This window comes from Trichoplusia ni, chromosome 10 (assembly GCF_003590095.1).
Source record: "Trichoplusia ni isolate ovarian cell line Hi5 chromosome 10, tn1, whole genome shotgun sequence".
NCBI classification, from domain to species: domain Eukaryota; kingdom Metazoa; phylum Arthropoda; class Insecta; order Lepidoptera; family Noctuidae; genus Trichoplusia; species Trichoplusia ni.
In genome coordinates, this window is record NC_039487.1 from 6,675,831 (window position 1) to 6,696,735 (window position 20,905).

The following is a 20,905-nucleotide window of genomic DNA, read 5'->3' on the forward strand; positions in this document are numbered from 1 at the left end:
GTCTGTACTGAAACAATTTTTCTTTCATTTAGGGTATTGAGAGCATAAAGCTCGCTGGTCTTAAAACAATGGATTTACTTTCTATAGTCATAGCCGGAATCAAAAATTACAATCATAGTTTTTGTTCATTATATTAATTATAGCATCATTTATAGTTCTATCACTATCATATGATGATTATATGTCTTGTCTTATAATTTTATGACATGTGTCAATTGATTGTCTAGATGTTCATTACCGTCAAGTTTATTATCTGTCAAATCAGTTTCATTAATAAGTATATTTTTGTTAATCAAATTATTAGCCTGTGCATCATTGCCTAAGCAAGAATTAGGTATAAGAATTTACAAAATGCTAGGAACTTAAAGAAATTGTGAGTCATGCGTGATTCTAAGCACATTTTGTTGTGCTAGCCTAGTTAGAAATTGTTTTACTTCTTGGTTTCGTCGAGGCTGGATGGAGGCGATTTCGCAAGCATCGATAATGACCTGAAAATAAATGTTAATAACAATTTACATTTATTCAATTCTGATGTGATGTAGATGACAGTACATAACATCTGCCTCTATTTAACAACTACTCTTTTTGAACTCAAGTGGTGATCATTAATCTACCATTATTTGTGATTTTTGTGTCAAAGCACTTTAAAGTATGAAATTATTAATGTGAAGGTACTAGCTTACCCCTTCAACAATTCCAAAAATTTAGTGATCACTACTGAGCTAGTTAACAACAAAATCTTAAACACTTTTGAAAAAACCACACCCTTCACTACATGCTATTTAAATACCCGAGACAGCCATAACACAATAAATTATAATAAATAAATAATGTTCAGAACAAAGCAAAATAACCATAATACTATGATTATAATGGTGATGTTCATGTATAAAGCAAATCATTATAAAAGCAATACCATAGAAAGTAGTGTACCTATTTGCCGAGCCTATCTTGAGAGTGACTTAAACAATAGCAGCTGCAATGGTAATATATTTTAATTTAGTAGGTACATTTAGAAAATTTAATTTATTTATAGATAACACAAATAAATTAGCAAGTATCACCGATTTTGTATTTATGACAAAATAAATGAAAAAGCTTATGATAAAAAAGACAAAGCAAAAGTATAAATGCAAAAAAGAAAGGTTTAGCAAGTGTAAAGTTTGAAGAAGTATACGATAGTACTTATGACGCAAAATAAGTTGAAAAGTAAAATAATATAAAGGCATATGACCATTTTGACTGTGAATTTAACAATGACTGTACATTTCATCATATGAATAAAGTTCTAGAGATTGTAGGATGTATGGAAGTGTATGGAAATTGTAATCATTACCTTCTTTGAGCAGGTATAGGCGGCGAGGGTTGTGTGGCAGGTGGGAGTGACGCGGGCGCACTTCCAGACAATGCTGGTTGACCATCGTCGTCTTCACGTCGTTCTCCTAGAAGGTTACAAGTTTATAACAAATACGTAGGTTTAGATTATACACCGTGATATTTTTGTCGTCTTACAAAAGCAGCCCAGTTCATGTATCCAATGACTACAACACGTTCATGATAAAAAAATAGGTATTTATGAGATTTGAATAAATTTAAAATGCATATTTTTTTCAATATTATGATGCAATTCGTAGTTTTTAGAAACACAGCTCTGTTGCGAGCGCGGTCCGATCTTTGTAACAATGGTGAGGGGCGCGGGCGGCGGCGTTTTTATCATTTTTAAGAGTATTTTCAGAATTCTCTTGTAAAATTTTTCTTCGTACTTATTATCTTAGTTGATGATAGAAAAATAATAATCGCGCCTAGGGGTATTTAACGCCGGACACATGAAATCACCGTGTATGATAGATAGATTGTAAGTAAGTAGTTACAATCTGAGCATTTTTTAAATCTTTTCTCGCTTTAAGGAATTTAATTTCGCGTGGCAGCGGTTTCACAAACATTACAGTCACATGCACAAAGACACTCAGACTCAGGACAAGCATTCGTAGATGACACAAATGCTTATAATAGTGGTTTTTTAGGTTTACACGAATGTTAGACTTTGAAATGAAACTACTTTTACAGATTTTATGGCGGTTTAATTTTGGATTTTTGTTCCCGACGTTTCGAAACCTGCAAAGGTTACCTGTACCTGTAATAAAGGTTGTTTCATTTCAACAAATGCTTATCCTATGCGGGGAGCGAACCCGCGCCATGTCGCGTATAGTGCGTTTGGCTAGTTGACTTCAAGCACTCGACTATCCGTGCAATCAATTTCGTTATCAATTAGATTTTAGGCCTCTATCATCATAGTCTGACATGTAAAATCCGTACAAGTTCAAGTTGTTAAATAGCATAGAAATATGAACTCTATAACGTTATTATCTAATGCGTTAAAATTCTTACCTCTTGTAATGGGAGTGTCCCCAATGTAGAAGGTTGGTGCTGGTGTCTCCACGGCAGCTTCCTTCACAGATCCATCACCACTGACAGCACTCAAGTATCAGTGCTGTCAAACATTATAGTGCGTTCTTTTGCTCGAGGTGTTCGGCTATCCAGTTCCTGTTAATTAGATTAACGAATTCGTCAAATATTGCTTCTTATTCTTTTTCTACTTTATTTATTCGTTCTTCTTTGTGTGCTATTTCTTAATTCCTGCTCATATTAGAAGGGAGGTAATGTTTTTTGAGTGTTTCATTAGTATAGAAATGTCAAGGACGATCATGATTGAAAAGTGAGATTTGTAATTTTTGTAGCGCATGCTTCGATTTAGTTTAGTTTGTGTAGTTATGCTTGGTCATAACTTTCTTTGTCTCGATTTTCTGCCAATCTTCAACGTCTGCGTCTATTAATTTGAAGTCACTTACCAATCGTTCAGTATCAGAATCCGGTTCTTGTACTTCGTAATCATGGGAATAATGTTCACTAGTGGACTGATGTTCTAAACTTTCCATTTGCACTGCGGTGATAGGGTCCAGTGTGTCCAATGATGAGACCATGGTGTTCGATCCTGGAGGGGGCACCGCTGTTATCTTTCTGATTAGTATCAAGCTCGGTGGGGCAGCAATGAGTATAAATAATATAAACAATAAATATCATCCAAATAAAAAAGATTTTCTCAAAATTATTTGCCATCTATCCAACAGGTTATGTCTGTGTCAATTCTTATTTATCAACCGTTGGAATTTTATTTTGAAAGACAAATGACTATATTTTGAGAAAATTTATATAAATTGATAAAATATTTAAAAATAAAAGCGAGGATGAGAGCCAAACTTTTCTGTAAAATACAAAGAGATTACAAATTAAGGCCATGCTAATTTTAACAATGATAGCAGGCAGGCATGAATATTATTTATAAGTACAGATGGTAAGTAAATAAATGCACAAGTAATAATAATAAATCCAGGCTGTATTTTTAGTTAGTATTTATCATTAAGGCATACATAAGCCAATGATAGAGCTAGGCATAAGAATGAAAGATAATTCAGGCTAGTTGGTTGTACTAAGAAAATAAAGTCAGAGCTTTGATATTACATCTACTTAACATATGATATAATATTTAATACTTTTTTATTGTTTTAGCGCATACATAAGTATTAAGCGAAGCTACCACTGATCTTACTTCACAGTTAATATATGCCACAGTGGCAAGAAGGCATTTACAAATATTTAATTTTTATGCTTGGTTTTGTTTCAACAATATGACTTACAAGAATTTCGGCTGGTTTCCTTTCATCCAATTTTGTTCAAACATCTATCAGAGCTCAGACATTTTTTGGGAAATTTGAAAAATCTGAAAATACTATGGAACACTTACCTCCAGAAGTGAGGCTTCCCGTCATAGGGGTGTCGACCTCATAGTTGTAGGTCGCTCGGGTAGCGTTAGAACTGGTAGCTTCCAAGCTATCCGTGCTGCCTAGCATTAAGTCCGCGCGAGCCCTGGATAAAACACTAATGTAAATACTTGATCTGCATGTTAAATATTTGAAATTGAACTAAAATGTTTCAGTTTTCTCAGTCAATTATCTATTGTTATCACAAAAAAAATATTAATATTTATTATTTAATATTTGTTAATTAGATATTAATTAAAGTTTAAGGCTATAAAATATAACTTTTGTCTCGTTTTTAAAATGATTTTAGTTTATATGCTAAAACTGTACCTCTGTATATATCCTAAACTGATGACGCAAAAACTAAGAATTGGCATTTATTCAATTTCTCACTAATTCGTGCTATGATCAAATATACAAATTTTATAACAGATTACCTTTTAGTATGCATGATTAAAACTTACCGACTAAAGCTTCCAGACGAGCTCATATCCTCGTCCTGGCCACTCCAAGAGCCACTCGCGGGATCTGTAAATTGTTTACCGGAAAACGAGATTACACTATGAGCTATCGATCTCCCCGAGGAGGGCGACAGCTCACGGACCATGCTCCCTTCCCGAGATAGTTCCAACTCCTCAGGTTTATCAGTCATTGTTATTGTCTGCCGCGTCACCGTCACCACTTCCCCTCCACATGCCTATCTAGCACAGTCATCAAACTATCCATCTCTGAAGGCTGTGATGTTATAGATGAGGACATTTCGGAACCGTAAGACATAGCACTTTCCTCTAATTGTCTCGGTCTTGAGGGTATATCAACTGCCCCATCTCCGTCAGTACTGCTCACAGTTTCAGAAACTTTCTTTCCATCGACAAACCGTTGTTGGATAACTGTAGTCGTTCTTACAACTTCTATTACGCCTCCATCAGTAAATGTTCTAGTTACTGCTTGACTTTGACTTTGCTTTGATTTTTCTTCTTGATCTAAAATTTTCATCATTTCTTCGCAGTCTCCTGGTATTGATTCAGCTGATCCGTCACTAGGAGCGGCTGCGCACACAAATGACGAGGACTTTTTGCATTCCTCTGTTACTTCAGCTTGTGGTTCAGGTTCTGATTCTGAAGTTCCAGGCTCAGGTTCAGGCACAAAGAATGCACCTCTATCATCAAACTTCTTTACAGTGATAACTTTGGGTGTTACTTGTTGCTGAAGCTTCTGTTCAATTGCCATTTGTTGATCAATCAACTTTCTAATACTTGCGGATTCTGTTAAAATCTTTTGTGATGGACTGCCGTAGCTGCCTACTTTCTGGGAAGGACTACCTCCTTTTTGACTGGGACTGCCTCCTTTCTGAGGAGGACTGCTTTCTGAACTGCCACTGTAGGACCGTTTTTCTTTTTCCAAGAAATAACCACTTACTTCTTTCGGATCTGCCATAAGCAGAGCTTCTTTTTGCTTGGCTAGAATTTCAGCTTTTAAAGCTTCCAGACAAGCAGATTCTAGCCCTTCGAATTCCTTCAAGCTAGACACCGATATGTCGTCACCTTGACTCTTACTTAATATGTAACGCCTTGGTAAAGACCCGTTAAGTGAATCCTGTGACGATGAAGAGTGTTGTTGGTACTGTTCCATTAAAGCCCTTTCAAGATTTTCGAACTCTTGTAATGAGCTGATGGAGATATCGTCATTATCACCTTTCACTCTAAATCTAATCCTTGATGCCATTTCGGACTCAGAAAGGCTTCCATAAGAGTTCCTAAAACTACCGTAGCTGCCAATCGATTCTTTTTGAGACGTTAAACTACCAATCCTGCTTGCATCAAAATCAGTCATTTCTTCTTCCTTAATGTCTTCTAATGGTACTCTTTCGTAGTCATACCGGGGATCACCTTCAAACTGCATTTGTATCCATCTTCTACCTGCTTCGATTTCTGCTAATTCTTGAGCAGCCAGTTTCTTTTGTTCAAGTTCATATTGCAGCAGTTCATCATCGGACAAAGAACCCGATGCGCTGCTGGTACTTTCTTGTTTTTTGGAAGTTTTTGATAAATATTCTTCTATTTCGGTATCGTGTCGTTTTTCAAACTTTTGCATTTTGATTTGAACACTTTTTCCTTCAGGATCTGTTTCTTGTGCCTCTTTGGCTACTTCTTCAATTACTACAAAGTCATCCATTTCGCTTGGTTTATCTACCATTTCAAATTCATCGCTAGTAGGTGACTCTTGTTCTTTTTCATAGGTGTGCATCGTTTTTTCCTCGGTCGTAATAAGAAGTTCTGACCTACTTGTTTCAGCAAGATCTGACCGCAGTTCTGGAGTTTCTGATATGTCATACATATCATCTAAAACGTATTCTCGTCCATTGTCGGTAGAAAGAGAACTTTGGCTTGGTGCAGATAAAGGCGTATGGGGAGTAGAAATATGGTCATGTGTTTGAAGACTAGATGTGGAAGTTTGTTTACTGTCTAGTTGTGAATCCGGTGTCTTTACTACAGACTTTTCAACCTTAGTTTTTGGGACAGATGAATCGCTTTTAGATTTTAAAATTTCTTCATACTGTATTGTTCCCACGGGAATGATTTCGTCTTCAATATCAACAAATTCTCGTTGACTTGGTGGTACTTCTGTTTTAGGGAAGGGAACAACGCTTACTTCTTTAATAATCTTTTTGTGGCATTCCTCCACCACTTCACATACTTCGCCGGGTGCACTTTCTGCTTCATGAATTGTCTTTTTTGTAATTATTATTTCTTCTTTAGATGGTTTTCTAGGTTCAGGTGTAATACTTCCGTGCTTAACTATATCATCGTATTCGGCTGATCCTACAGGAATAATATCACTTTCAACATCAACAAACTCTCTTTGCTGTTTTTCAATTTTTGTTACGGAAAACGGTATTGCTTCTACGGTATGAGATTTTGTTTTAATAATTTCTTCTTTGACTTCTTCATGTTCTGGTTCTGACTGGGAAGATGGCATGTCTAATTTAGAGATTGAAGATGATAGAATCTCGTCAGTTTTAAGCTGGCTGGAAATAGTTGTATCTGAACCTTCTTTATCTTTAGTGGAATCTTCGTCAACGTCTGCGGTCTCTGAAGCACTTTCTATCGGAAAGTTTTCTGGTATCATATCTTTGGGCAAAAATCGCATCTCATGAGACCTTTTCATTTTTCCTACAGGTTCTATTACATCAATTTTACTCTCATCCTCATCACCAGATACTTCCTCATCACTTACATCTTTAACTTTTTCCTGTTTCTTTTCTGCTTCATGTAAGAACTGTTCAACATATGTGCTACTTTCCATCAATTCTTCTTTTAATTCATTTGCTGATGGTACTAGCGTTTCTGAAGCATCAGAAATGTCAATACTGGCAACATGGCTCGACCCATCGGAATCTAAACTCTTCATACTGTCACGAGAGGCAAGTGAACTGCCAGCAGTGAAATAGTCCTTAGAAGTTCTCAATGATTGAGATGAAATGTCATGGCTCGTTAAAGCAGTTTCAAACTCAGTACCACTTTGAGCAGTCATCATAACGTCAACATCCGAAGACAATGGTCTGCTCTCAGAATGTTCGAAGCTATGATAATGGCTCTCTCCAGAACTGGACCAGCCTTCTACTTCAGAAGCTGATCGACGGTCGCTAACACCCAGTTTGGACTTAATATGTTTTTGGTCCCGCAGCTTAACCTCAAGACTGCTTATTGACTTGTCTCGATCATAAAGTACAATTTCGCTATCAGTTTCAATAATCGAGTGTGGACCACTATCTGATCTGATTGAGAGGTCACCAGTATCTAAGGGTGGACTGGATTCTTTCACGTGAACGGTATCTTTTTCTTCGTCCGAGGTAGTTGTATCATCATGAGAACTGATTTTTTGTGAAGTGCCTTCAGACAGTTGGCTATCCAACATCTTATCTTCTTTTTCTGTAGATACAATAGTCTTGTCATGGTCATCATGTTGCTCTTCAGTAATAACTTCCGGTCTGTCAGGACTAATCAGTAGTTTGAATTGGAATTCGGATGGGGATTGCTTATATTTACTGCTACCATCGCTTTTTTCACTGATGATTTCACCTTGTGCTGCTTCAAGAGACTGTTTGACTTCATCTATAGTTTTTTCCAAAACTGACAAGTCGGTGAGTGGTTGAGCAGACATTAGTGAATCGTAATCAACCCTTTCTGACTCGAGTTTCGTCGCATGAAACTCGGCAGAGGAGAGATCAGTGTCATATCCACTACTACATATGTCTTCAAGGCTTTTTTCCTTTACAAGTTTCACTTCTTCTTTCTTATGGTCAGTTCCAGTTAAAAAAGCTGAGTCAGCTTCTGTGGAGAACTCGGATGGATGTAAAGTTTCAGCACTCATGGTTGAATCCATGGATTTTTGCAGAACTTCTCCTTCATGCGACTCCAATGATTTAATCATACATTCCGTGTCTAGGCTTTCACCGGACTTTATCATTATATCTTTTGATGTGGTACTAGTTTCAATATCAGACAGTTCAAATGTTATCGGAGACATGTCAGTTTTGGATGTTTTAGTCACTTCAGTTCTTGATTCAACTAAGGTTCTAATTTCTAAAATGGACTCACCATCTGAACTTTTGGTGGCAGTAGATGGCTCAATACTAGTAGTTATTTTAGGTTTTGGTATTTCATCAGCTATTTCAAATGAGTCTGCTTTTTGCAGAGATACTTCCCAGACTTGATCTTGAATTTGTTGTTGAGGTAGTTTTATCGGAGATTTAGCAGGTTTTTCTTTTTTCGGAGTGTCTCCAGTTCTGTCATCATGAGGTAATTCTGGTGCAATTTCAGATTCAGAATGTGTGTCTTGACTTCCAGTGCGACTAAAACAGCTCTTGACTGGGGACGTAGTAACTTTAATTTCTTTTATAAAATTTACTTCGTATATTTCGTCGTCCTTTTTAAACGATTTAGATTTACTCTTTGGGCTGGCCTCGCAAGAATCTCTTCGTTCAGTTGGTTCACTTTTAAAGCTTGGTGCATGTGAAGCATCAGAGCTTAAATCATCGTGTTCCTTACTTTCGATTACAGATTCTTCCTTATGATGTTCAATTGTTGAGCTTACTACTTTCCCCTTTTCAGAAACTTCAACACTTGATACGACTTCGTCTTTTTCAATGATTTTCAAAGCGGAATCTACATATGCCACTCTGGCTGTGCCGTCACTATCTTCAACAATGTCTTCTAATTCTCCTGGCTCAGTAAAATATTCCTTGCCCCATTGCTCATGTGACATATCTCGTTCCGATATTTTAACTTCATGCTTTTTTTTAATGGTTTCATCTTTGATAGCAGTCATCTTTTCTTCGGATTTAGTTTGTCGTCCTGTGTAAAGACCTTGTTCAGAAAACTCTCTTTCAACCTTAATTATATCTGCATCATCCGTACTTCTAACAGTTTTAGTTTCAGTATCCGATCGTTTGGCAGTAGCTTCATGAGCTCGCTCTAATTTTTTTTGTGAAGTTTCTGTTTGGTCTCCATCCTTGCGCACAATAGTTTTTTCTTTCATTTCATGTTCTTGTCCCCTAAGTTCATGTTTTGTTTCAGTTTTAATAACCAATGAGTCATCGTCAGATGATGACACTTGCTTTGTCTCAGAGAAGAATTCTTGGCCAGAGATTTTCCTTGTTTCTGTTTCTTTGTGAGTTAAAATAGTGCTAAAATCATCTTTGGTGCCAAATTTGGCTACCATATTGGACATAACAGCTTCAGGATCAATAGATTGGAACTTTAACTCGCCACCCTCAAATGTTTTATGTACTGATGAGGAAGAAGTTTCCACCCTAGACTCACTGTAGAATGTGTCAGTGGAAGTCGAGGTTTGCAGCTCTTCCCTTTTCACAGCAAGCTGTTCTTTTTTAATTTGATCAATGACATCAATGCTTTTTTCTATAGTTCGGTCTACAAGTTCAATGGCACCACTAGTGATGGTCGGCTGGTCCACATTGACAAATGTCATGTTATCGGCGACATGCTTTGTTGGAGATTTGGGTCTGGCGGCAGCAGTGAGTGCCTTAGACGCTTCCATTAATACTTCTGTAAAGAAAAATACTTTTGTGACTATATGAATATTTTCTTTTAAGATTTTAGAATGTCAGTTAGTGGTGCTATACACTGAAGACGTGGTATACAGTCTGATGTAGTAACTAATTTGATTTGTTGTGATATTAATGTGCACATTGCTTAAACACAACGTCATCCTAAGGTATCTTTATCTCAATAGGTCACAAGCACCTGAAGCGTGTACATTTTACAAAACATAATGGATGTGATGAAGATCTTTAGATAACAGCGATGGAAGCTCATGATACATAATGAGTAAAATAAATGAAGATTCAGAATCAAAGCGAAACGTTACTCAAACGTGAATGATAGTAGATGGAAAAATTGCGAATTAAATACTAGAAAATCAACTTATCCCTTGATAAAGAAGCGATAATAAAAACAAAGTGATGTTCGGTTGCTCGTGGGTCCACTTACCTATCGCAACGTAAGGGCTCCGCAAGAAAGAAAGTAAAATTTACTGTGCTGACGAATATTTGCGTACATTATGATTCTATTGCAACTGAACTACTTTCAAAATTCTCTTTTGTTTAATATTTTTGATGGTGTCTTTAAAATATTATTATTTTCATTTTGCTTAGTCTCAGTGCATTCTATTATTACTTTGGTAGTGCTGTCCATTCACTGGCTTTGTTTCCAAGTCTTTAGAAACAAAGTCAATTAATTGCGTTTAATCACGAACCACGACGCATGCGATAATTGGCGTACAAATAAAGAGTGTGGCAAATAAGGCTTTCTATAATGGTTGTTCGCTACAAAATTAAGAGTAAAGTTTCGCTATGACTCTACTTTGCCACTACATTACTGCAATAAGCTTGCAATAATTCTCTCACAATCCATTTTATGGGACCAACATACTCAATCTTAAAATGCCAAGTCGTCGTTACAAAATGTTAGGGCTAGAGTTCAAATTACATAAAGAATAAAAGGTTTTAAAATTAAACGGTGTTTGTAATAGTTACTGACCACTTTGGTGAGCTTCAGTTTCGCTGATGAGACTGTCCCCGGCTGATGAAGCTCTTGGTGATTGACGGCTAGCGTCCAGGAACGAAGAATCTGAGCCTATATATGGAATGGGAGATATTAGCTCCTACGTCTAGCGCAACCTAGCTAGTACATAATATTAGTTACAATTAGCCTACTTAAGTCAGAGGTAGTGACAAAGTATTCATAAGGAGACTGTATTTTGCATTATGATGTGTCTGATGTTTTTTTATTTGGCATGTTCACGATTAAGTGCTTTTTGTGGAGCTAAAGCAAGTTGTTTGACTAGCTACTATGGTTCTATTGTGACAGTTGTCAAAAATACTTAAAAGGTTTTGGATTTAGGTTACATTACATTAATACACAGAAAAGAGTTTTACTCAAGCATTTAGTCATAAAACTTACTAAGTATCCTTTATTGATCTTGTAGTATTGTTTGATACATGACATGTATATCAATGACTACGTTTCATTAAACTCTAGAAAAAAAACTTATGATTTTTGACAACTTGGTTGGTTACAGTTGTGATGTTGCTACTGTGGAGATGGTACCTTTAGGTTGTAGCCCAGCCAGTAATCCGTGCTTTTCGCCAGAACCTTCCTCCGCTTTAGCTTTCTCCTTAAGAGTTAAATCGACGGGAGATGGTGGTGGGGTCTTGGAGAATTTCGATGCAAGGTCTAAAATATGAATATAGGACACTCAGATTTAATTAAATTGAAAAGTAAAAAATGGTATATTAAAAGTAAAATAGAAAAATAAGTAAAATATAGATCATTGAACATGCTCGAATACTATTGAAAAATACCAATTAAATAAATAGATAAGCAAGAAAATAACATAAATAAAAATAAAGATTATAGACACGATCTCATTGATGCGACTTACCGTGAGTGACATGAGACGAGTCAATCCTAATCAGAGCTCCTTGTGAAATATCTTCCAACAAGTTTGAGCACCTTCTATTTAATTCTTTCATGTCAGGAACCTCATCTGCGGCTTCCGCTTCGATATCTGCATCATCCGACTTTTCTTCTAATTTTCCGTCGATTTTGTGTTCCACTTCATTTACTCCCTGTACAATATGTTCAACTGTATGTGTTACCACTTGTGTTGTCTCAATAATGTTTTCAGATTTATCGTCTCCAATAAATTCTTTCACAGTGACTTCTTTTTTTACCTCTTTTACTTCAGGGGCTTTGTCAGAAAGATCTCTAATACTTTCTTCTTCCTTCCTAAACTCTGACTGCAGCTGCGCAATTTTTTCTTCCATTTCGCCAATGAAATCTTGCTCAGATCTATCAGATGGCTTAATTTTTTCTAAAGACTTATCATCGTGGTCGCTGTACAATTTGCTTTCTGTTAGAATCGAGGTTTCTTGAGACGAGCTAGTCGATACCCTCATAATCCTTGACACTGATCTCTCATCTTCAACAAATTCCTTGCTTACAGTTATACCCTCAGAAGCATCTGATGCCAGGGTTTTTGATACATCCAGCGATGAATGATCTTCGGAGAATGTCTTTTCATCGATGGATCTAGAAGTTTCTTTAACACTTTCTACGGAAGCTTTAGAATAATCCTTAGTTAAATCTACAGTAGAATCTTTAGACAGTTCATTTGTTGCAAAATCTCTGGAAGTATCTTTACTATCAATTGATGATTTTGAATAATCTTTAGTTAAATCGATCGATTTCTTGGATAAGTCCGGAGTACCCCGGTCTTCAATTTGTTCCTCCATTCTTGAGTCTTCTTTCGCATCAATAGAAGTTTTAGATGGGTCCTTGACCAAGTCAGCACCGCTGATCTTTGAAAAATCGGCTGAAGTGCCATCTTCCAAAACTGACTTTTGATCGTCATCTGACGACTTAGTTAATGTTGATATGACGGTTGTTACTGAAGATTCAGTTGTAGATTTTGATACTAAATCAGATCGAAATATTCCGTCAACAAATTGAGTTTTCTTTACAAATGATTCGCTGAACTTGTCTTCTTCTTCTCCATCATGCTGAGCGCTTGTACTAGAAGCTGCCATGTCTGAGCTTGGTGCTGACTCTTGAGATTTAGGTTGTTGGAATGTGCCACGTTCTTCACTATATTTATCCTCATCGCCGAAAAATTCAGCCTTAAATTACAAATAGAATTAATAATTGAAATGTGAAGTAAAATATTTTTACATATCTCTTTTAAAATATAAAAAGTTATAAATTTACCTCTTTTTCGGGGAAGTCGTCAGCGTCATCAAGGGAATCAGTACGAATTTTCCTAGTATCAAAACTAGATGCTGGAACTTTACCGTCAACATCTGAACTTGGTTCTATAATTTCTAATACTTTGGCTTTGTCCATTTCTGTAAATTGTTATTAAACATTATTTTAGTTACATCTATTTTTATGATTTTTTCATACGATACTTGGACATGTTTTGTTAAAAAAAGCCGAAAATTTTAGTAAAATCCATTTTTATGAATTTTTCATACGATACTTTCATAGGTTTAGTTAAAAAAAGCAGAGAACAAATAAAAACGTTATTGATCTTGTGTATAAAAATATATATTTTAAAACATAAAAACTGAATTACCTGATTCTGAATCAGTATAAATCTGTTCTTCTACTTCTTCTGGTGAACTTTGGACTGAAAACGTTCTAGGATGTTTCTTCTTTGGCATGATAACTATTTCACCACTATCTCGTGATAGAGATTTAATAAGTCCCGGTCGTTCCTTTACGAATTTCTTAGTCTCTTCAAAGACTATTTCTTTCTTTGCTTCAATTTCTTGTTCTTTCGAATCTTTTTCATCTAAGTACCCTTCAACAGTGGTCACAGCTTCTTCAATTATAGAATCAACTGAGACACGACCTGCAATGTCTTGCGTTTCTTCTTCAGCGGGATGCTCTTCTGACGAAAGGTCAATATCCTCAGATGCTTGTTTAATTATTATTTCTATGTTGTCAGCCATTTGTTTCATAGCTGAATCAGACTTTTTCATTTCGGTTTTGGTTTCAGTTGTTTTTGAAGTCTCAATAACAAGGCTAGTCGATGGTTTAGGGGGTTCGTCTTCCGTCTCCACTTCAGATTCCGCTATTCTTTCAAGCGAAATAGCGGGACTGATACAAGAATGTCTGCGTTCCTCTTTGACGGGAACTTTAGCATCATAAGACCTCTTTTCAGTCTCTACAATTTCTTTAGTAATAACCTTAATATCTTTGTCCAAAATTGGGCTCCTGGCCGCTGCAGCAATTGTCCCTTTTTGTAAAATGTCATCAATAACTGGTTTTACTTGTTCTTTGGTTATCTCAGTCGTTTCAATTAAATCTAAATCCTTAGGCACAAACTTTTTAACTTCTTCTAAATCTCCGATGTCAAAGTTCCCAAGAGTATCAGTTCTTATTTTTGAAACATCGAATTTACCACCTTCGCTAGTAACCACTTGCTTCCTTATTTCAGTGATTTCTTGAGTTGTGGAAGTACCATCTTTGATGATAGTTTTAACTTCAGTAACTACTGTTGGCTCTTCCTTTGAGGTAACTGAGTATGTAGTTTCCGTTTGCCTTGTTGTGTACACAACTTCTCTAGGTGTTTCATCTTGATCTGTTTTGATGGTCTCAATAATTTTAACCTCTTTCACCGGTAAAACTGTTTCAGTTACGGTAGTTGTAACAACTTGCACTGCTTCACGTTTTAGTTGTTCCTCTCTTTCTTTGCTTAAGAAGTCACTAGTCATGTCTTTATCGGGGATTGAACTGCAATCATAGAACAAAAATTAGGCTAAAAGTTCCTACAATTTTTTTAAACACTATAGAATTAATTACCCAATCTCAGCGATATGTGGTAGTTTGTGGACATAGTCAATGACATGATCTTCAGGAAATCCTTCAACATCATCTAATGAGTCACCATGCGTCAGTTTTGCTAGTTTTGATTGGTCTGTTTTGCCTGTAAAAAATATAAAAATCATAACGTTTTGGTAACATTGCTTTCATTAGATTTGCTACATTTCAAAGCAGAAACTAACCTGACACAGTCTTGGTCTTAGAATCGCTTTCAATCCTAACTTCGACTTTGTCTTTAGACATATCTACGTGAGTTCCTTGAGTTCCAATGTCATCTTCAGACTCTTCGAACGTGTAATCCCTGGATTCTGTAAGGCTGTGCGCATCTGATAGCCTTTTTTCTTCAAGACGTAGCTCACTGACTGAACCTGAGCCAGCTGACGTGACTGATTGGCGTTTAACTGCATCAACTAGAACATTTAAAATATGAATACAAATGAAAAAAATACCAAGGGAATATGAATAAAAAATAGGTACTACCTTTGTCTTGAACTTCATCCTTTACAGCATGAGACTTTATTTCAACAGTCTCAATATCTTTCACAGTTTCAATAACAGCTGTTACGACTTCTTTTCCTTGTTCAAGTAACTGGTCTCCTTCCTTAGCTGCTTCTTCTTCAGAAGAAGTCTTCTTTTCCGTAACAGCATCTTCAGAGCTGATCTTATCCGAAATACCTTCGGATGATTTTCGGTCTGACATTTCAATCTCCCTGCTACTTTCAGAGGAGATTTTGTCAGACAGTTCATCCTTGTCCGATCGATCGACTTCTTCAGCCTCGGTTACAATCATTTGGAATTCTTGTTTAGGTTTTGAAGCATCTACATCAAGTTGTAAATCACTCAGTTTACTAATAGATATGGATTCCGTTCTCGAATGACGTTTCGGAGTCATTTTCTTGAAAACCATTTCTGGCTCTTCAGCTTTATCAGACCCAGAGTCTTGTTTCTCAAGTTCTACTTTAGCGTCAATTCTCATGGATGTAAAGCCGACGCTTTCTTCGAATTTCTCATCGCCAAAGCCGCTGCCAGAATCAGCAGTTTCCTCATATTCTGCTCGTTCATCGAAATCAGACGAAGACACTTTAGCCTTAACATCAGACTGATCTGATTTCAACGATTCCGCTTCTGAGTGGCGCCGTGAGTCTGTATGTTCAGAATCCTCTAAAGAATCTGAATAAATACGCTTCGAGAAGAAGCACTCTTGAACAGAATCATCTTCTGGTACTGTTTCAATAAATTGTCGCGCTTTAGCGCTAATAACTGGAGATTCTTTAGGCGATACCTATAATATAAATAAACTTGTAATTTTCTCTCACATATTTTGTAGGGCGCAAAACTTTCAAAATGTAACTAAAATGACTTACCTTGTCGGTTTCTTTTTGACCTAAGGCAGCTCCAATGACTTGCGAGCTGTGTTCACTTTCATATTTAATGAATTCCAATGTCTGGTCCCTTGCTTCATTTCTATCCACTACAGTTGTTGTAGTAGTAGATCTAATTAGTGTTTGGTCTAAATCTTTTTCAATCGGTGTTTTACGAGCTGGACTTGTGCCAACTTGATCTTCCAAGTCTGAGAACTGAGAAGCCTCGTCTAAAGAATCGCTTCTATGTTTTGAGTCTTTTGAATAAACCTGAGAAAAAAATATTTACATCAATATATCGTATGTTCAATGATGAGGTATTTAATTTCAATCGTTATAATACCGACCTTTGATTCAGTCTGTGATACAAAACTGAAATCTTTTTCAGTGCTTTGTTGTAGGTCCGCAAATGAATCAGCTTTATCGATTGCAGACTGAGCAGGTGATTCTTGGGATAATTTCTTGCTTATCAAATCCTGAACTTCAGATCCCATAGAATCAGTTTTCGTATGTCTACTTAAGTCTGACTTTATACTCGTTACTGATATCTGTGTCTCCACCTGTAAAATGATGTGTGAATCATTATTTTATACATAATTATTAATTTAATTATACATTTAATCATATTTTCAATTTGATGTCATTCATCATTTTGATGATTTCAGATATTATTCTCGATCCAATACTTCCTGTAATAAAAAGTATACAATTAAAATTACCTTGTCTTTGCTATATCTGTCACTTGTAGATACATCTTTCTCTTCTAACGTTTCCGTGATATCTTCATCACTAGTTTTCGCTCGCAATTCTAATGTCAATTGCTTTTCAAGTTTACTTTCCATCTTAATTGCTGGTTGATCATCTTTCTTATCGTCATCATCAGATTTTTTGTCTGTATCATCCTTGAAATCTTTGGGTAATTCTTTAAAGTCGGGTTTCTTGTCAAAGACGTCGCGGTCCATTTTGAATTTACTTTTCTGTTCTAGTTTGTCAACTTTGACAGTCGTTTGAGATTCAGTCTCGGTTTCTGAATCCGTAGATTTTTTTAAGAATTCGCTGTCTTCTTCTGAAGACACTTGAACCAATGTAGAGTCTGTTCTCATGGTTTTATGGTAAGGCTTAGATTTCTCTTCTAGTTTTATCTTAGAATCGAAGTGCTGTATTGTCTCTTTGACAGATTTCACCTGTTCTGTGTGTTTTTCTGTTTCGACGGATACTTTATGAGTAACATGCGTTTCAATACTTGATATCTGCTTGGATTGCTCTCTAACAAACTCTTGCGTGTATTCAATTCCTTGTTCCTGCTCGAGCGTATGTTTCTTTAGTGCTTCCTTTGTTAACTTAACAGTAGTTTTAGGCAGTTCAATGGAAGAGTCTTTGGACATTTTGGACTCAAACGAGCTGATTTTAGCTCTAAGTGGAGCTTCAGCAATGTCTACTTCTTCGGATACTAAGTCGGGTGATTTCTCACCATCTTCAAGTTTTTCTTCAACTCGGGAAGTCACTATTTCTTTTTGAGATATAGCTTCTTTTGTAAAAGTATCTTTAGTTTCAGTTACTTTAATTTCAGATGTTTCTGCAGTAACTGATTTACGCGGAGTTATCGTGACATTCGAAAAGTCACCAGATGGGAACCTCATAGATTCATTTCTCATATGCCGTTGCAAATGTTTGGGTGTTGGCTTTGCAGGTGATGAGGGATCATACTTCCTGAATTGATCCACTGGTCTCTCAACTGGTTTAGGTTCTTCTTTCTTTACTTCTACTACTTCTTCTCTTTCTACTTCAACCTCCCTTTCTTCTTCGACTGTGTCAGGAGAAGTTTTCGATCTAGTCCTTTCTAGTTTTGGATCTTTTTCTTTAACCTACAACATACATAAGTTAAGTGACAAATAAAAAAACTAAGGTAATTTAACTTGGAATGATACTATTATTACTAATTAGTCGTACCTGTTGCTCAATATCCTGGAATTTCTTAATGTCGGGTTTGATTTGAGTCTTTATCTCTATAATTTCCTCACGAATCTCCTTCTTTTGTTTCGATGCAGGTATTTTGCTCGAACTTAACTTCCTTGTAATTTGTTCCTTCCTTTCGGCCACACTTCGTTTGACATCTGTATAAAAAGTGCATTCATTTTTTGTATTTAATATCGTGCATTAAATTCGCTAAATTCGATAAGTATCTCTTATAACTTACTGAATAAATACAACATTTTTTAGTCTGTCTTCTAAATGGTTATTTAAATAAATAAATACCTTCATCTTCCTCGCTTTCTTCGCTCGGCGTAGGCGTTCTCTCCACTTCGCTCTTGTCTATTATCGACTTCTCTTCAGGAGAGTACTTGGCTTCATCTTGATCATGTTCTGACTCTCTATGTTCAGGTATTTGATCTTCATCATATATTCGGTCTTTGAGTTTATTGTCTTCTTCAGCTAGAGAAATAATAAGAACAAAATTAGATTAAGGTTCACTAAGTCCAGAAGTTAAATGATTGTGTATTTTTTACCTTTATACGCTTCAATTTCTTCTGAAGCTTGCCTCTCTTGGTAAATATTACGTTGGATTCGTCTTTCGTTGGTCAATTCGGACTGAGGTGCAATTATATCGTCTCTGCCGATACGACATAGTGCTAACTCCAAAGAATTGTCTGAAAATATTCAAATTATCAGTCATTATGCTATGCTGCTATCATTATCATTATAATATATGATTTTTTTTTTGGTTTTATTTTCAACTTATGCGATGATGATGGATCCCAAAAATAAACTTACCAAGTGCCTTAGTTCCAGACTGCGTCTTCCAGAGCTTCAGCATCAGCTGTGCCTGCTCTGCTGCAGTGATCCTCTTTGCCTGAATCTGGTTAACGGTGGCCACGCTGACGCCAAGCTCGTAAGCTAACGCTACCCAGTCTTTTCCAAGCAGGTTGCAAATATCCTCCAATCTATGAAAGAATAATTCAGAAGTAAAACATATTATTACATAAAGATCTGATAGTAATTTTGTATTTTAGACTTAGGGCCCGTAGTCAGAGCCAAAAGTATTTAGAAATTAGTGTGTAAAAGTTAAAAATAATAATTATTTATTTTTCGCGTATTTTTTACACAGAGGCATTAAAATTGTAGATACATCTTAATTATTTATTATTATTGTCGTTACATTGGACACCTACCTTGGGTCACTAAGTCTCTGCCTCCATATCAACTCCTGTTCTTCTGTACGCATCGGCACAGTCTCTGTTGGGATAGGAGAAGTCCTCTCTGTGGGTTCATCTGGTACCATAATGTTGAGAACTGCGATCTGAAAGGGCAATAAGAATATGGTTAGTAAAGTATGCGATCATTTCACCATAAAGATCTGGAATATGCTTAAAGGTCAGACAACGCGACAAAAATTTGAGGTTTGCATTATATTACCTTTTCAGAGCAATCGCTTATAATATCATAGCAAGGCTCCGAAATATATCACTTTTGAGTTGTCTCGCTTTAAAGTTGAAAAACCTTCGCATAAATTTTATACCATCAGACCACCATAAGGAATACTTACCGGTGCTGGTGATGGTTCTCCCTTCGGAACCTTAGGATCCCTCATGAATTGGCACCTGCAGATCGGTTCCAGGTCTTGTGTCTTGATCATGACCGGGAAAGCAACCCGGTTCTCACGGAATGCCCTAAATGGTATCGAGAGTTGTTCACCAGATTTTGCCACTGGTACTAGGTTACCACCGAATTCAAGGTAGACTGGTTTTCCTTCGTGGACCTAGAGAAACAAATTGGTTTAATTTCTAATAGAACTGAATAGTGGCACAATTTACGAATTAGGAATAGGTAAAGGAGACAAATGACTTATTGTCAAGATGTATTTTTTAACTGACCTCTACGTCCCGACTCTTAGCCACTTGTATGAATCGCTCAATGCGCTCCAAAGTCTTGTCTTCTTTATCATCAGTGACGCAGAACATGCGCAACTGCGCTTGACATTCGTCAGTCCGCTTGGCGTATACAACAAAACGTGCCATGAAAGGAACATGAATCGCTTCTCTGAAATTCCAAAAAAAAACACATCACCAAAATCCATTAAGAAAAATGTTTGGTAGTGTATTCAAGACGTGTATGAAGGATTGCAATACATTGTCATACACCGACACAAAAATGAGAATATCGTAGCATCGCGGTTCAGGTTTAGTCAGTTAGATTCTACCCGTTCTCTCTCCCGAGAGAGTGGGTGTCCATGAGGATTCCCAGGCCTTAAAAAAAAGTGATTTCAAAATAAAATTTGTCGTTACCTGTATAACTCTGTTGCCATTTTGGTAGCATCCTCGACATGTCGACAGTCAATGAGCCAATATCTAGCTGACACAGTCGTCGTGAACGAAACACAATCATTCACAAAAGTCAAAGGAGTATTTTCAGTAACATCTTCCCAATGAGCTCGATTCGTTCCACCTGTTACCACAAACATCTCATTTTACACCCTATAAGCACAATTTCAACTATACACATGCTCTGCAATTATACTTTATGTCGCTACATTTAAAATGCTTCACTGTCTGTCTGTTTAAATGAAAGCTAAGAGGCAGTATTCAGCGGCTAAAACGCTATTTTTCAACTGCCATGATGATGGGTCTACCCTATTGCATGCCAAAGCAGGCCTTTAATATTCATCTACATAGTACATGTACTGATTTCTCCATATTACAGTCTATAATTTCTACAAATTTGACTAATTTTACTTATATTATAAATAGATCATAAAGTGTAGTTATAAATACAAATTTCAGATAGCCTCTTAAATTTAGAATTTTGTTGTTTAACCTAA

At 36.4% G+C, this 20,905-nt stretch overlaps 1 protein-coding gene across 1 annotated transcript; it reads right to left on the bottom strand.

Moving 5' to 3' along the window:
* Positions 1 to 368: 368 nt before the first annotated feature.
* LOC113498071 (ankyrin-2-like) lies at positions 369 to 20,711 on the bottom strand. The gene is given in 27 exon segments (XM_026877974.1): positions 369 to 488; positions 1,337 to 1,442; positions 2,389 to 2,481; positions 2,484 to 2,544; positions 2,850 to 3,007; positions 3,803 to 3,924; positions 4,283 to 4,511; positions 4,514 to 9,886; positions 10,880 to 10,975; positions 11,450 to 11,575; positions 11,784 to 13,020; positions 13,109 to 13,245; positions 13,476 to 14,638; positions 14,708 to 14,831; positions 14,911 to 15,138; positions 15,209 to 16,010; positions 16,093 to 16,359; positions 16,437 to 16,649; positions 16,809 to 17,954; positions 18,040 to 18,203; positions 18,346 to 18,522; positions 18,597 to 18,737; positions 18,862 to 19,031; positions 19,260 to 19,387; positions 19,634 to 19,846; positions 19,962 to 20,127; positions 20,373 to 20,711. Coding segments are annotated over 27 exon segments (13,074 nt in total). The 5' UTR covers positions 20,549 to 20,711; the 3' UTR covers positions 369 to 430.
* Positions 20,712 to 20,905: the final 194 nt, after the last annotated feature.